The 16,778-nt window shown below is 42.0% G+C and overlaps 2 protein-coding genes across 2 annotated transcripts; both read right to left on the reverse strand.

Moving 5' to 3' along the window:
- Positions 1–2,318: 2,318 nt before the first annotated feature.
- Positions 2,319–7,576, reverse strand: LOC115762227 (calcium and integrin-binding family member 2). The gene is made up of 6 exons (XM_030704362.1): positions 7,519–7,576; positions 6,339–6,860; positions 6,228–6,262; positions 5,844–5,986; positions 5,569–5,691; positions 2,319–2,536 (listed from the first exon to the last, which is right to left on the reverse strand). The coding sequence occupies exons 2-6, from the start codon at positions 6,387–6,389 to the stop codon at positions 2,319–2,321; spliced, it is 570 nt and encodes a 189-aa protein (XP_030560222.1). The 5' UTR covers positions 6,390–6,860; positions 7,519–7,576.
- On the reverse strand, positions 7,541–16,695 carry LOC115762225 (inositol-pentakisphosphate 2-kinase). Its single transcript, XM_030704360.1, has 10 exons — positions 16,625–16,695; positions 15,916–16,562; positions 14,851–15,003; positions 14,014–14,114; positions 11,525–11,824; positions 11,353–11,411; positions 10,560–10,706; positions 8,832–9,462; positions 7,923–8,128; positions 7,541–7,848 (listed from the first exon to the last, which is right to left on the reverse strand). The coding sequence occupies exons 2-10, from the start codon at positions 16,265–16,267 to the stop codon at positions 7,689–7,691; spliced, it is 2,109 nt and encodes a 702-aa protein (XP_030560220.1). The 5' UTR covers positions 16,268–16,562; positions 16,625–16,695; the 3' UTR covers positions 7,541–7,688.
- Positions 16,696–16,778: the final 83 nt, after the last annotated feature.

Genomic DNA, 16,778 nt, shown 5'->3' on the forward strand with positions numbered 1-16,778 from the left:
AGTTTTTTTTTATCAGTTAACATTAGTTTTTCTTCGTTTTCTTTTCTTCTGTTACACACATATTTTTTAACTCAAAAAATAAAAGACTATAATGAATGTAAACCATGTATACGAGAGCGGAACTTGAGCTAAATTTAGTGGCATTAACTAGCGCAACTAAAACCCTATACGAACCCATAAATGTATTAAAATTACGCGTAAAACATAAAAAAAAAAAAACAAAAACAAAAACTAAATGAAAGTAGTTCTGTCCGAACTCAACGAATTAATTCTTTAGCAATTAGTAAACAATTATAACATAAATATTCAAGCAGAGGATAAAGCAGAAAAAATCACACACAACGTATACGAATTGATAAAAGTCAAGGAAAAGAAAAAACAAATATGAAGAAGAAGAAGCAGAAGAAGAAGAAAAAGAATTGTATAAAACAAACATTTTTGCATAGCGCTCAGAGTTGCCTACAGAAGAACTTTAAGGCTCACAATAATTTTTGGTATGCTTCCGAGCAGCTTAAATCTTGATATATATACACAACTATACATATACATATATACACACATATATATATATATCTTATATAGTTATTATGTAAACGTAAGCTTAGTAGATGTAAACTTAAGTGTTGTTGTTTTTGTGTATAGCTCTTCTCTGTTTAGTTCTTTTGCCTCTACTCGCTCCTACATATAGAGTACATGCTTATATACATGCATGCATGCATGCATGCACACATGCACACATGCATACATGCGTGCATGCATGCATGCATACATGCACACATATATTGTTTAAATGGAAATAAACTATGCAAGAATTACATAAACAAATCATATAGCTAAATGTATCAGCCACAAACCGTACAGTTTTAAATGCACAGTTAATTAATGAATTAGATGAGACATCAAATGGATTAATTTGAATACGTAATATGCTCGCGAAACACACCCGAGTCCATACATATAGATACACGCATTAAACACAATTATGGCATATACTTGTAATAGACTCTCTACTAATGTTTAAGCCTAAATTTAAACAGCAAACGCAAATGAAAAACTACAAAAAAAAAAAAAAAAGAATTAAAACTATATATATATATCATGTAAAACACGAAAATGAATATGTATGTAATTATGCGTATTATTAAATAGTAAACTAAATTAAATATGAATTGAACGTGATTTAAATAACAGTAAATTGAAAAACTATGCATTAATAAAAACTGATTTCAGTGTAAATGTTATGCGATTTGCGATTTAGCTTAACTTTTAATTAATAAGCAGCTGGCAAGAGGGCGAGGCGCACGTAGGGGGCAGCACATATAACACTTGCATTAATATGCTGCAAATGCAATTTAATGCCAAGCCAATTAGCTAAAGGCTGCCACAAGGTTCGAGAGCTGCGCATTGGCCCCTCGCTTGCATAGGTGGCAGTTGCAACAAAAGCAATTACAATAATTGCATGTTGCAGCACAGCTTTTGGCTGGCTAATAAAAACGCCAAAACGCATTTGCCACAAACAACTTTAAGCTCAAATTGCCAAATTGATAAAACTTTGACAGCACACACACACACGTACACACACGCACACACACGTACGCACACAGGTCAGCCAAATCTCTCTGGCTATTGACTGCTTGCCCCATTATTGGGGTCAGCTGCAGAGATGGCAACAGCAGTGTCCACTGCGTGTTTACGGCCCGCCTGTGTTTGCATCCAGCATACCTTATCCATGGTCATAAGTAAAACAGGGTATATCGATTTTAGGTGCTCGGTAGATCACCTCATGTATCCATATTTACCCAAACATCTTTTCGTAGCCCTACACATTCAATGAACTCTTCCTTGTAGATACTAAATTCTAGAAGCAAATACTAAAACTCCTGCTGTATTTGAACCAGCGACTTCATGCTTGCCAGTCTGACGCTCACAGAACTAAACCACGCAGCCTTCATCTATCCCAAGCTCGTTTACAAAGCTGCCTTAAACTGATTTTACTTACAACTTTAAGAACGACTTTTACTCACACTTATTAAGGGTACTCTGCTTACAGGGTATCTCCGACTCGTCCATGCTTTCGCTACAGCAATATTTCCGCTTGTTATTGGTAGTTTGTAGCATATGCATACACGTGGCTTATAAATATTATAACGACTGCAGCTGTGACATTTGACATGCACATTGTCACGACAATTGGCCAGACTTAATCACACTGATGGCACTTTTATGCGATGTGGCAGCAACTGCGTGCAACAACAGCAATTCAATAATAATAAAAAATGTAAGCGAAACTACAAAAAGTGGTCTTTAGTATGTGGCCTTTATATTCGGATGTGGAACGTGGAGAGAAAGTCGGGGGCGCGCAGTATGACATGCTCGAACTCCAATATGGATAGCTTCCCATCGCCATCGACGTCCGCTTCCTCGATTACCTTGTCGGCAATCTGTTGATGCTCCTCCGGACTTAGCTCGTTTTTGGTCATTGTTGTCAGGCAGGACATCAGGTCGGCGTGCCCAATGAAGCCGTCTTGATCGAAATCTGCAATGTCATGCCCAGACATGCATAAGTACTGCGAGCACATGTGTGTGTCTCTCCCTCTCCGTGTGTTGTGTGTGTGTGTGTGTGTGTGTGCGCGTGTCGTATTAACACAGTTGACATTTTCATGCATAAAAGTCAACTGATGTGTGCAAAACTAAGTTACAAGCCCATATTCCATATTCCCATGCAGTTACATATGCATATCTCTGTACATATATGCATATCCATATCTGTGTGTGTGATTGTTGCATAATCGCATGTGCTGGCTGTCAGCGTTGCATGCTTCAATTTGTGTCAATCTAATAATGCACTTGGCGACAAGACTAGTCGGCAGCAGTGACTAGTCAGCCAGCGCGTTGTGCTCTGTTTTCTAAATATTTTCATAGAATTGCAAACGAGCCAAGGCAAATGCTGCTAAGCCTGACTTCGATAAGCCAAGGGTATTCTTAGGCTTAATCATGCATACAAATACAACAAATAATGCGCCTTCAAATCGAATCAAATGACACAATCAGCTCTAAATAGGTGCTGGTATGTGACAGAAATTGAGCTGCATTTTAATTGCACTCGAAACTGAAACCAATTCTCTTGCTATTTCTCATAGTTTACATTACAAGAAACCCTAAAAGACTTATATAAAGAATGTGTGTTTCCCCTCGATTTAACTCTACATTAAAACTGCACTAAAATCTGACAAACAATGACATGTGAGGTCGCATTACATGAGGACATGTGAGGTCCTTAAGCATGTATCCAAATTTGAAACTATCTTAATTTAGTTGATGCTAAACCAATTTTGTTGAGACATTTTATTTACTTACAATTAGCTTAATGCTACATTTAAATCTGAAAGCCAGCTTTGTGTTCACAATGCAAGTCAAATTGTTTACCCAGAATTCCAAATAGGAATTGAGTCCAAATTCAAACCAGCTTAACTAGCTTATGAAAAAACTAAAGCTATGCTATATATAAGTAGTTTTTGGTCTTAGCTCGAACTCTAATTTAATTCTAATTAATTCTCTTCAAAGAGAACATCTTTCGTAGAATTTGTTTAAAATGTATGTCAACAATGCGTGCAAATTCTAAACAAACTTCGTCAAAACTCTAGCATTTTTTATAAGGAACGACTCTGCGGTTGATTGAACTTTTCAATATTGAAAACTTCTGATTCTTATGAGAAAGCACTTTTTGCGCTTGATTTAGTCTCTACATTGATTTTACATGCAAAACATGTTGCTATAATTTTTTACATGCGCGTGCATGCGGGTGCATATTTTCAACTATTTTGGTCTTGAATTAAGCTCTAGATTGTTAGATTGGTTTTACGTATCAAACTTTACAGCTTTCGATTTTCAACTAGCGAATTTTACGAGCCGCCTTTATATGTATTAAGCTCATATATACGTCAAAAGAATTGCCCTGAAGACGTTTGCCGAGGCGCAATCGAAACAGAATTGTGTTTCATTTTTGATTAAATAAATATTTAAATAAAAATTAAATATTTTTGGCAAATTTTGCAAACTTTCAACAAACATAACTTGGTCAAACCTGAAACAAACTCTTATGAGAAATGTGTCCATATTGTCTCCAACTCCAAACTGAAATAATTTTCATATGGAAAGGCGAGCAGCTGCTTCTTTGGCTTGCTTATGAATATGACATATGCTTCAAAATGTTATTTCTTTTCTTTTAAATGAAACTGTGTATCACAAATGAATTCAATTTATCAAACTATCAGAGAGCTTCCCCAAAGTCACAAAAATTATACATAAAATTGATTTGTATGCTGTGTTGTTTTATACAATCATTCGATTTGTTGGCCTGCTTTGTGCTCTGTTGATTCAAGTCCCAATTCAATTTGCACGCATATGAAAAACTAATATATGCATTTAGTTGATGTTTAGTTTAGCAAAGTGCACACTTAATTGCCGGCCAGTTTATTTGCGTGGCTTTCGTGTCGTAAATCCACAAAGTTGTAAAATCAATTGTCAACTGGATGCCAGAAAGCGCGACAAATTTTTCTCCAGCTTCTAATTTAAATTTCAATTAAAATGCTTATTAGAATTTATAACTGGCCTTGAACTGTGCCACAGCAACAACAAGAAGCTGGCAGATCGAGTTTTGGACCTGGGCCACGAATAACTGAGGCGCGACTAGGCAAATGGCATTGCGTTCCATGTAAATGCCAAAGAGACAAAAGCAGAACCAGCCAGCAAATGCACAGAACAGAACCCGCAAATGTTGGCCAACAACACGGCCAAAAGCGTGCACCACAACAACAACAACAACAAGACGAACAACATGAACTTGAACAAGTAAAAGTGCGCCAGACGGATGTGCTCGACTAGCAGATAACCTAAGCACTGCGACCAGCTGCTGTTCCTAACATTCCAGCTTCCTTCTATACATATATACACACACACACACACACTTGCATATGCACACATATACATACAAGTAACTGCGGTGCTTATGGTCCGATCCTTATGAAAATTTCTCGCCTCATATGTGGCATACAATATATGTGAATACCAAAGCACAAGACTCTACCTTTAACAATAACTTTTCTAGCGATTTGCGGGGAAAAGGGGGCTAGAATAGAAAAAATAAAATATTTCCAATCTGTGTATGCTAAACGAGAACATATATACCAGGTGTGGTGCATCTAGCTGTTATAGTTTTTGAGTTATGCCCATAAAACTAAGTTTATAAATCGATATTTATCGAAAGTATAAATTTGCGAGAAGTTATCGACCAAGAAGTAGTTTAAAGGATTCACACAGGCGAACATGCAGACGTACTTGACTTTACTATCGACTCAGCTCGATCTGATCAGGATTATATATACTCTAGGGTCTCGAATATGTCCTCTTGGTACGAGTTATCGACCAAGAAGAAGAGCGAGGTGGACGGACTTGATTAGAAGAACAACTCAGCTCATAGTCCAAACCAAGAAATATATATAGTTTAGTGTCTCGGATATGCCGCCTACTACTCTATTATATTTACAGGGTATACAACAAAGAACTTACCATAAATTTTGAATGCGTAGAAAACTTTAATATCTCTGGGCGCCTGCTCGCTAAACACGGATAAAGCATCCAAGAAGTCCTCAAAGGATAAATTACCCAGGCCATCGCGTGAGAATGCCTCGCCTGGTCAGTGCCAAGTGGGCGTGGCAGTGGGGCGTATACCAAAAAAATAAAATAAAAAAATAAAAACATAAATAAAATAAAGTAAAACGAAATTCTTTTGCTTATGCGGCTGAATGCGGCATTGTGGCAGCTGTAGTCGTTGTTGTACTTACAGATACGTCGCCGAAAGGGATTCTCACGCAACTCGGGCATCTTCTCAATGCATTCGCGTGGAACCTTGACACTTGAGGCCTGACCCTCGGTCATTTGGCGTGGCACCAAATCCGGACGCAGCTCACGAAAGCGTTTATGCACGCTGCGTTCCATGAAGGCGGGCGAAAAGGGATGAGAGCAAACGCATGATGAAAGGCTTTGTTGTGTGTGTGTGTGTGAGTGTGTGTACGACTGTGTGTGTGTATTTTTGCTGAGTGCCCTTAACAAAAGATTGTGCCAAACAATGGCGCCAGCTTCGTGTTTGAACGGAAAATAGTTTCCGCTTATTATATTAACACAACAGGCATTACGTATACGCCCCGTGGCGGCCATCAAATACAAACCGCAGAATCTCCTTGCGTGTGAAAAACGTGCAATCCTTTTTAAAGAGCGAGAGAGAGAGAGAAAATTGATTGGGGAACTTTTAAAGCTGGCAATTCGCTTGGGCAACGCACCTGATAGTCATCCAATTGCTGTTCGGTGAATGTCACAATTTTGTTGCCCATCGCTTATCCAATTGTGTGTTTGTTTATGCACAGCTTCTGGCCAAAACGGCTGCCAACTGCTGCCTTCTGCAAACGCTGCTGCTGCGCGACTGGCAAAACACAGCGCGAACTCCAACTTTGCATAGAACAACCTGAATCAGGATCAGGCGGGCACGGGCATGGGCACGGGCACAGACCCAGTCCAGGCCCAGCCCCTGACTGACACATCCTGCGGCGCCTTTTGCAGCGACAGCGTATGGCTCCAGCTTGTCCTGGCCGCATTCGCATGGAAATTAATTAAGGAGTGTTCACGTTGTGCCATATATTTCCGTTGGTTTTTTTTTTTTTTTCTTGCTGTTGTTTCTGTTTCGCCCTCGCGCGCGTTCGCCCACCTCTGCCCTGCCCTGGCCGGGCCATGCCACGCCTCGCCTGTGGTTTGCTTGACAGCGAAAAGGCAGCGGTAAAAACGTTTACGCGAGGCGCGCCACACGGCTAAAAAATCCAGAGAGAACAGTTTAGCCTTAGAGTGCCGAATATTAGATACCCTTTAAAGTAGTAGCAGCCGAAATAAACACTCAACTTTAATACGTTTCTTCAAATAGCATTAAGGTCTTCTTTTTATTGAGATCTTTCTTTTATTTTGGAGCACAGCACAGCCGAGCTTGATTAAGATATCTGCATCTTCAGCACGCCGAAGTTTGAATACTCTTATCGATATATCGTACGACTTATGGACTTGCAGATATGTGAGGAGCCTGGCAAAGTAAGCAATTGCAATCAAGATATTGCAGAAAGAGTTTTCCCATACTAAAACTCGTTTATCAACCCATGTTTTCATATAGAGCTATATGATATAGTAGGCGCACCTAATCTAGTAGAGCTATATGATATTGTTGAACTTTATTACGTTGTTTGGTCGAAATGTATTATAAGCAACAACAAATTGTTCAAACAAGAGCTAAGTTTTCGACCGATCGTTCCTATAACAGCTATGTGATATAGTTAACTAATCCGAGCGATTAAGACATAGGCATTGCGTGCAGCAGAAAACGAATCAGTTTTATCAATTTAAATTTTCAAAGCCGAGCGACAGACCGACAGACATGTCAATAACGACTCGGCTCTTGCTATATATCAGAATTATAAATACCTTATATAGTCAAAGACATTTCCTACTAAGCGTCGCACAGCACATGTCATAATTATAATATCCTTTGCCAGGGTAAATCAAAAGCCGCAGCGCTTGGGAGCAAAAAATGTGTAGCACAGTTTTGTGCGCTGCGAATTCGATGCGCGCGTTTTTAGCTGGGCGTCGAGACTTTATTTAATTAATTTAATGCTCTGCAAAACCTTTTCAATTTCGCGTGTGTGCTTTATAAATTTATGAAAGTGACTATCGGGCTTCGGATCCAGATCGAGCACGCTCAGCTTGGTCAGAAACTGACGGCCCCGCACGACCACCAGCCAGGGCTGCAAAGCGCTGCAAAAGTTAACGCTAATTAGCTGCACACGTGGGTGTGTGTGTGTGTGTGTGTGTGTGTGTGTCTCGCCTACCTGTTGTGCTTGGCCGGGCAGCATATCTCCTGAAACGTCAGCATTATGGAGCAGTCAAGTGCCGTGGCGCCCAGCATGTACGCCTGCTCGGCGGCCAGCTCATTCACATTATCCCACTGACGACAGCTGAGCAGCTGTCGCAGCGCCTCGTAGCTGGGCGTGGCATGGCCAGCATAGCCCCTTAGCCACATATAATGAAAATGCCGCTGTAATTGCCAAAAGAAAACGTTTGCGAAAGTTAAGCGACAGTCGAACAGACAGACCGTCAAATCTTCTAGCTGTGCCAAAAGTGCCAGCCACTTGGCCGGCGTCCAAGTGAGCGTCCAGCTCCAAATCCCACTGCACCACGGTCAGCTGTCCGTTGCCCGTTTAGCTGCCCTTTCAATTTCTGCTTTTAGCACGAGGCACTCGCCTGAAGCATTGTTGAAACATCAACCAGGTAAAGCTCAATGTAGTTGCCTTTGTGCAACTGCTGCACTTGAGCAGCAGAAACAAACTAAGAAAAAAGTTCAGCAGTTGTTGCTTGACTAGCTGATACCCTGTAGAAAAGCTATGACAGCAGGCAAGACTTTGAAAGGAAAGTATTGCCTGTTAGAAACACAAACGTATCGCTTAGGGAGATACGACATTTGCGAAAGCATAAACGTAGTCCACATTTAAATCTAATTACCTGTCGCTGCCTGGAAAAAACACTTCAAAGCATTTACAGGGTATATGAAAAGCTATTCGGACAGACCAAGCAGAGAGTCTGCTATGCTAATCTAGAAAACGTTGCCTGTTAACCGACACACTTTGCCCATCAATTTGGTTAGGGTATAAAATTCGGTGAAATCCGAAATAAAAATAAACAAAACTGATGATAGCCAATGGCAATAGAAATTTCTTTTGCTTGGTCTGGTTGCAACCTACCTTTACCAGCAATTGCAAATGCAAAATTTTTTGCAGCACACAATTTTTTGGTAAGTGAAATATTTCCGATTTGTTGATCTGTGCTTGAGTCTCATTCGGATGCGAATGCGGAGTCGAAGCTGGAGTCGCCGTCGCCGTCGGCGTCGCCAGTATTTCCGCTTCCATTTCCGTGCGAGCTGCTGCCATTGCCACATTCGTTGGCAACCAGGTTGGGGCAATTGTTGTTGTTTCGCTTGTTGTTGTTGCCATTTTGCCACGCTTTGTGTACCTTTGGCTCGTGTATTCAGCAGCTGCTGCTCTCGCGCCGCCGCGTCTCTGCGGCTGACCAGCAACAGCTTTGACAAACTCATCGCCCAGCTGCGCCTCGCCCTCCTCCTCCTGCTGTTCGACTACCTGCTCCTGCTGGTGCTTCTGTTTCAGCTGCCCAGCAGCATCAACATTAGCCACGCCAATTTCTGTAGTTTCTGTAGCTTTTGTCTTCGTGCCACAACGTTTGAATGTCGATTCCCCGAATGCAGCAGCGCCTGCCACGTGGCTGTGGCTGCCACACGGACTCTGGCCATCCGCGCTGTTGTTGTATTCCCTGAGCAGGCAGGCGACCAGCAAATGTTTTATAAGCGCCATAATTTCACTGGAGAATTTCACAGATTTTATGACCATGGCGTTGGCATTGGGCAGGGCAATGGGATTGGTTGGGGATTCCGATTGGGTTTGGGTATGGATTGGCGTTGGCGTTGGCATTGGTGAGTTTTCCAAATTTCGTTTGTTAGCATTTTCAATGCACATTCCAATTTTGTTGTGGTTTTTGTTGTTGTTGTCAACGTTGTGCCAAGGTGTTGAAATGAGTGAACAAAACATAAAAGCAATGCCAAGAGTTTGGCAACAAGAACAAGTAGAAATGAAAATAAAAATCAACAAGAGAAGGGGAAATAAATGGCAATGTTAGCGGTTGGCGCTCGAGAATTTGTGTTTGGCTGTTGCTTGCATTATTTATTGAATATTTGCGTGTTGAGCAATTGCTTCCAATTGCTTTACTTCACTTTTTTTTGGATGGAAATTTTTTGTTGCGCATAATATAAACGTATTCGCTTACAATAAATTTGCAGCGCAAGCAAACAAATCATTGGGAATTGCATTCAAATATTTAATGAAATATTTTATCAAGTATTTGTATAATATTTAATACAAATAAAAGCTAAGTCTTGCTTTAAATTCAATAACATTAGTTATTTGCTGGCTTTGCTACTTTTCTTTAATATTTTTAAAATTTGCTGCGCTGTTACATTAACATTAACAGCAGCTGCATAACAGCATCTTTAAATTGCATTGCATAAACACGCTGCTAATAACAGCTATGCTTAATTAACAGCAATGATACATTCAATCAACTGTTAACAGGGAGCTGCATGACTTTAACTAGATTTACAATGTTCATGTCAGACATGCTTCTTTACATTGTTTTTAATGTTAAAGGCAGCATAGTACAATAACAGCTGTTAACACTATGCTTAATTAACAGTGCTTAACATTTCTCTGACTGTTAGCACTCAATTAGGTTTAAAAGAGATTCTGCATATTCCAGGCAAATATTCAATGAAGTACAACAATAAAACACAAAATACTTGAATTTGCAGGAATGATCAGCATTTGGCTGATAAACCCAGATAGCCAGATAAATATATTTGCCCGCTGTTAATATTGATAAAAATGCAAACAATTTGCGCTTACCCTGGAAAAACTCGAGTATGCAGCTCCTCGCAGGAAATCGAATTCGCGTGATCGCCATAAATTAAATTGCCGCTCTGAAATACACGTAAATTATTTTGCGGACAAGCGAAAAGTGCATTCAAGGCATCGAGCATACGACCGGGTTGCCTAAAAAAAAAAAAAAAAAAACGAAGAGCAAGTAAAATATATACGTCTATATATGAAATAACACTATTAAAACATAAATATATGTATATAAATGGATGAAATAAATGCTGGCTGAAAAAGAGGCGAGCCGAAACAATTTTTTTTCGCAGCAGCGGCAAAGCCAAGTACGTAAAAAGCCGAAACGAAAAGAAATAAAACGCATTGAAAGTGGACGCGAAGCAGGCGGTAAACCGGAATGAAAGCGCAAGCAAATTGAATTTCGTGCACGGATGCACGCATGACTTAAAACAGCGGGCCACAAATAAACGAATGAGCCGCGGGATTCCACACACCCAAAAAATATAAAAAAAAAAAAACAGACACAAAAAAGACAGAGCCATACAGGCAGGCCATGCTCTATAAAGGTTCGAACCGGAAACAGGGCAAGGCAAAAAGTGCCATCCCGAAGGGCCCGCAGGTGGAACAAGCCGCAGGAGCAGCAGCAGCAGCAGCAGCAGCAGCGGCAGTTGAAAGTGTTGGAATTATGAAGCACGACAGGACACGCAAATGGAGCAGATTAAAATTTATGACTTAAAGGCGTGTGGCAAACAGAAACCCAAGCCCAAGCCCAAGCCCGAACCCGAACCCAAACCCAGTCCCAACTTACCCGGAGAAGAGCTGCAATGGACAATAGTTGCCCAAACGTTTGATTTTGCCCGTCTGCAACTGCGAGGGGTATGCAAGAGAAATTGAGAATGTTTGTAAATCAAATAACAAGTAGTTGGCTCCACACACACACACTTACACACACACACACACACACTCGCATGCACACTCACCTTTACGAGCTGCATGCTGCAATAGCGACACCTGCATTTGTCTGGATTTAACATCGACTGAACTGTTGGCCGCACCTTAGCCGGTTCAGAGGTTGTGTCCATTGTGCCGTCGCCAGTTGGCATTAAATCAAATAAATCGCTGACATAACTTGGCAACTGGAGCCAGCCCTGTTTCGGTTTTATTTCGATCGCATATGTATCGCCCAGGCGGCTGATTCCAGAGCTCCGGCTGTTCTGGCTGCTGCTGCTGCTGCTGCAGATGTCCGCATCCATGTCCGTGTCCATGTTCATGTCCTTCGCCTACAAATTATTTCGTTTGGCTTATTCTGCTGCTTTTTTTCTTGTTCTGTCTTTCTTTTTTACGGTGCTGCTCCTGCATGGCAAATGGAGTTGAATGCGGGGCCGTGCGCCAACTTTTGCCAGCGTTGACGCCATTTTGACTTGAAAATGCCAACGACTAGCGAAGTGGAGTTGGGAACGACACAAACAACAGCAAAAAGACAACCAATAAAAAAAAAATAGCAAGAAAGTAAGCTGCAATCGGGAGTGAGCAACTGGAAGATACCCTGTACCCAGCGCCAGGCTGCAGTTATAAATAATCAACGTTGCTTCTACTATATGCAGCTATAACTAACAATTGGGGATAGATATAGGATAACTGATGAAGTAAATGCCTGCCGAGAGTCTGCATACTAAATTTGGTGTCTGTAGCTCTTATAGTTCTCGAGCTATGCTCAAGAAACAAGGCTACCGATGTCAATTGTTATCGATACCTTGGGAACGGTTAAAGTTATCGATAACTTAAGCAAATTTGATTTGCGTGTGCCAAAGAAGGAGCTATATCCAAAATTTTAAATGATTAGCTATTATAGTTCTCGAGCTAGAGGCGCAGACAGAAGGTCCTGGCAAGATCAACTCGACTATCTGACCTCATGTAGAATATATAAACTGGGAAAGTCTCCGACTGTCTGTTACCACAAACAATATACCCATTTTGAGCAGCTGGAGCAAAACAGCCGGCAGCCAGGTTATCGCTGCCAGCCTGAACATGAACTGTAACTGCCTGCTATTGTCCTGGTTGTCCTGGTTATACTCCTTGTTGTTATTGTTGCTGCAACATAAAACAAAAGTTGTTGCTTGGCGCGCTGATTGTATGATGAGTTATGGCACAGGTAAAAATATGCCAACGGTCATTTCTGCAGCCATGTCCACACGCGCGGCTCAACTTGAAATTGAAAATTAACATTTAAAGCCAAAATTAAAAGCGGCACTTTTCCCGCTGGCCTCACTCTGCCAGCTGCTGCTGCCGCTGCTGACCATAGGCTGCTCGGTGTCCTCCGCACATCCTGTGCGGCGCACAATATGGCGTTAGTTATGGCGCCGTAACTATTGTTTTTTTTCGTTACTTCTTGCAATTTTATTTCGGTCAATGCTTTGGCAGCAAAGCCATAAATTGAATATATAACCATCGTGTACAGCGTGTGGCTGCAATGTGCGTCTAGCTCGACCCCACAGATATCCTGTGCGTGTTGCCGTGCATCAATCGAAACAATAATAACAAGCACTGGCGCCATCTAGCGGCAGCCAGTTGCGCACCAATTGCATAACCCAACGCTAGATGTCGCCAAGGTTTATTTCATTTTTGAATTTCAAAACATTTCAGCACAATTTGGAAACTTTTAAATGGGCATACTTTAAATTCCACGCATACTTTAATGGACATCTAACTAGATCTTCATTTTGATTCGATCTATACATATTAGGATACATATAAAAAGTACGCGATTCAACAATTTTTGACAATTCACCCTTAAGTGTGGAATATGGGCGAAAATAGCGTTTGTTAACTTTTTCACTATTTTGTTGTTTCTTTCGAACGGACGGAAGCAAAGTACTTGACCCGTGCAAAGCTGGATAATACCCACTAATAAATGAATAAACATAATTTGTAGCTCAGCTAATATAGCCATTTCTAGGGGTTACAGGGTATGTTGAACTAGTGGCTTTGGCGGCACTTTCAAAGCAATTTCGTCGTCTTTTATAACCGCACAAACCGAAACGGCCATCGGGTCCAGGCTAGGTTTTAGCTTTTGGCTGCTACTGCTGGCCACAACAACAACAACAACAACAACAACAACAACAACAGCAACAACAACAAGAAAAGCAGAAGCAACATTGGCAATAGCAACAACAATGTGTTTACACTGTTGCCCACTTTAATTCAAAACAAAGAACCGTTGATTTATGTTGCCTTAGCTGCGGCAGCAGCCATGTCCACATCCATGTGCCTGGCTCCTGGTTTAGCTTCATTTTTTCTCTCTTTTTTTTTTGTTGGTGTATTTGTTTTGTTAGGTGGTTGCACAAAGGCAAGCTAAACCGCAGCAGCGCATATGGCCGAAAAAAGCAACAAAAATGCCAATATTGTCCTTGTACAAAATATACAATATATTCGAGCCAATAGCCCGCCAATAGCAGGAGCAGCAACTCACCTGTATATTGGCAAGTAGAACATCGAATGTGGCAGGCAATTGGGTCACATCTGGCAACAGCAGACCGAATGGCCCCACAAATTCCTTATCGAGGCGCGCAACTGCAATGTGAAAGGGGAGTGGCACATGAATGTAAAGTGTAGCCGGTTGCGATTATTGATATATAGATGAACGCCGACCGGGTTAGCGCGGCTGGCAATGATAAATTGTGGCCAGCGCGCGCTGCAGCCTGTTGCTGGCCCAGGCCAATCCTCAACTAGCTGCCATATAAACCGAATTTTGATATATGGCTGCGACTATTGGCCGGCGCCGGAAGCCGGTCGCCCGCTGCCCGACGCCCGTTGGCCGCCACACTAATCAGTCCCATGTGCAGCTCCACTTTGATGCACAATTTAGAAACTGGAGCACGCCCGAGACTGGGACTCCGACTCGGACAGCGGACAGCGGACAGAGACGAGGTCTGCACTAAAAAGCTCGTTTATGATTGATTGCTTTGGCGGATAGAAAGGCTTTTGGATGCAGGCCAAGGCGGCGCAAGTGCAGCGCGAGCTGATCAAATACAAAATGTTGCCATGACGATAGCATAAAAACATGCACACTAGAGATGGACATGGGTCAACAAGGTCGCGAATCAATTTTAAAATGAACATTCGGTTTAAGTCCAGCTCTATGTCTAGATATCTGACCTAATAGATCGTACTGTCCGCGCTGATGAGACTGTACGGAATCACGTACGATATGCCACGGAGTAAAGCACGGGCGATGCCCAGCCCATCTCTAATGGACACCCACACCCGCTCTGCGATGACATGAAGTCATACTCAGATATGAACTCACCCGGCCTGTGGGCGCGTATGTGCTCGTTTATCCAGAATCTATCGCTTTCCTTTGGTATGGCAACAATATCCGCCGCACAGACAAACTCATTTCCTAATAGACGGCGCATTATCTCGATATAAGCCATAAAATCCGGCATTGTCAAGACGCCAGCTAGAAGAGAGGCAAGACCAAGAAATAAGATAAATGAAATAAACACATCTGATGCAATGGCCAAAAGATGCACAGCCAGCCACAAAAACCGATACGACTAGGGTCATACAAATATATATTTATATATGTATCTCTATATACATATATATATATATATATATATATATATATATATATTTGTGCACATATATACACGTCTGCAGAAGTACGTACAAAGCCAGAGCAAAAGCCAGCCAAGCGGGCAATAAGCATCGCACAATACACAAATTGGCCACCAGAAGCAAAGGAACTTAGCTTGCTTTTGGCTGTGGCTTCTAAGGATTGGGCAGCTACTCCTATACCCCGTGCCGAATAGAGTATAGAGTATTATTGAGCAGAGACTTTGTCATAAATATGGATCAGGGTACAAAGCAATTTGTCGATCTGTCTGTTTGTTGTTGAGAGAGCATATGCCGAGGAGGCACGGATCGGTTCGTATAGATCATATAGGGAAGATGAAACATCAGTGAAATTCTAGTATGGTATTTTGTTTTTCAAGATATTGTAAGAGCCAATCCATACTGATATAGTAAGGCTTTTAACTTTTGTTTGAAGCATACTTATTGTTTGAATAACTTGTTCGTCTTTAACGATATCTTAACAAATCGGATCTGCCAGTCGAAATGAATGCCTTTGTATAAAGGCCCTATCAAGTCATATGCCTTAAAAGGGTATTTAAGCTTCGGCAAGCCGTAGCAAGCTGTGCTCTTGTTGTTGTTGTTATTGTTGCTGCCTTTGGTTTAGTTGGGGTGTTTGAAGTTGCACGCAACCATTTCCTGTCCAAAAGTAACAACAATAACAGCCCAACATGCATATAGATTGTATATGTGTATATGTGTATATGTGTTTATATATGTTTGTGCAGGAGCCAACCTTTTGCGCTTGCCGCCTGCGTTGGGTCGGAAACGGTGGTCTGTCCTTCCGGCCCGGCTGGGACGGTCGTCATCGCCGTCGGCTGGCAAGTGTTTTGTTGGGCCTGTGCCGGGCTCGGTGAGAGCGGACGCCGACTGCTGGATATCATTTTTGGCAAACGTAAAACTTTTTTAAATTGCGGCAATGCCAGCACCAAATTTGCATTACCCTCCGCCCGATAGATCAACTCAATTTGGCTCATCTCCATCTGCGCGGGCATGTGCAGCAGCGCGTTTAGAGTCTTAGCTCCCGCTCCTGCTGCTGGCTGTTGTGCCGGGGGAGTAGACGTCGGAGCAGCTGCAGCAGTTGTCATGACTTTTGCGCGGGTGTTTGCGGTTCGTTGGCGTTGTCAAAATGCAACTGACACGGACGAGAGTCTCTGTCCGTTGGCCAGCCCGGCGCGGCCCCGTCCGGCCCACTGGCGCGCCAGTGTTGATGATTTTGCCGATTGTGGCTTGTTGCGGTTGCAGATTTTGTGGTTAGTTGTTATTGTTGCTGTGCGTTGCCCTCTGGCTGCAGCTTGGCACGTTTGTTGAGCTTGATTGTTGTTGCGTTAAGATAATCCGGCTTGCCAGGCAAATGGCGCTTGTTTCTATAGAAATTGTTGCCTGAAAAAAGCTTTAATCAATTGGCTTATATATCAAAATATGCGTTGCACTTGTATATTTACGAAATTGAACAGCTGCTGTGTTTAAATAATTAAATAAATCGCGGCTAACACGAAAAGATCACAAAGCTGGCTTAGCGGCGCAGAGCACAGTGTGACCAGACTTTGTACTGAGCACCAGCTGTTTGTGGCGGTCGGCCGATAATCGATCAAGCAC

Source organism: Drosophila novamexicana, unplaced genomic scaffold (assembly GCF_003285875.2).
Source record: "Drosophila novamexicana strain 15010-1031.04,08,12 unplaced genomic scaffold, DnovRS2.1 tig00000564-arrow-pilon, whole genome shotgun sequence".
NCBI classification, from domain to species: Eukaryota; Metazoa; Arthropoda; class Insecta; order Diptera; family Drosophilidae; genus Drosophila; species Drosophila novamexicana.

What these genes read in the sequence shown, in the direction of transcription:
- LOC115762227 (XM_030704362.1), bottom strand. Translation starts at nt 6,389, where the DNA reads ATGGGCAACAAAATTGTGACATTCACCGAACAGCAATTGGATGACTAT. An exon ending in ACACGCAAGGAGATTCTGCG is followed by an intron (nt 5,987 to 6,227) that starts GTTTGTATTTGA and finishes CATGGAACGCAG; the next exon opens with CGTGCATAAACGCTTTCGTG. An exon ending in TCCCTTTCGGCGACGTATCT is followed by an intron (nt 5,692 to 5,843) that starts GTAAGTACAACA and finishes GGCACTGACCAG; the next exon opens with GCGAGGCATTCTCACGCGAT.
- LOC115762225 (XM_030704360.1), bottom strand. Translation starts at nt 16,267, where the DNA reads ATGACAACTGCTGCAGCTGCTCCGACGTCTACTCCCCCGGCACAACAG. An exon ending in GCAGGCGGCAAGCGCAAAAG is followed by an intron (nt 15,004 to 15,915) that starts GTTGGCTCCTGC and finishes CCTCTCTTCTAG; the next exon opens with CTGGCGTCTTGACAATGCCG. An exon ending in ATTTGCAATTGCTGGTAAAG is followed by an intron (nt 8,129 to 8,831) that starts GTAGGTTGCAAC and finishes TGGCAATTACAG; the next exon opens with CGGCATTTTCATTATATGTG.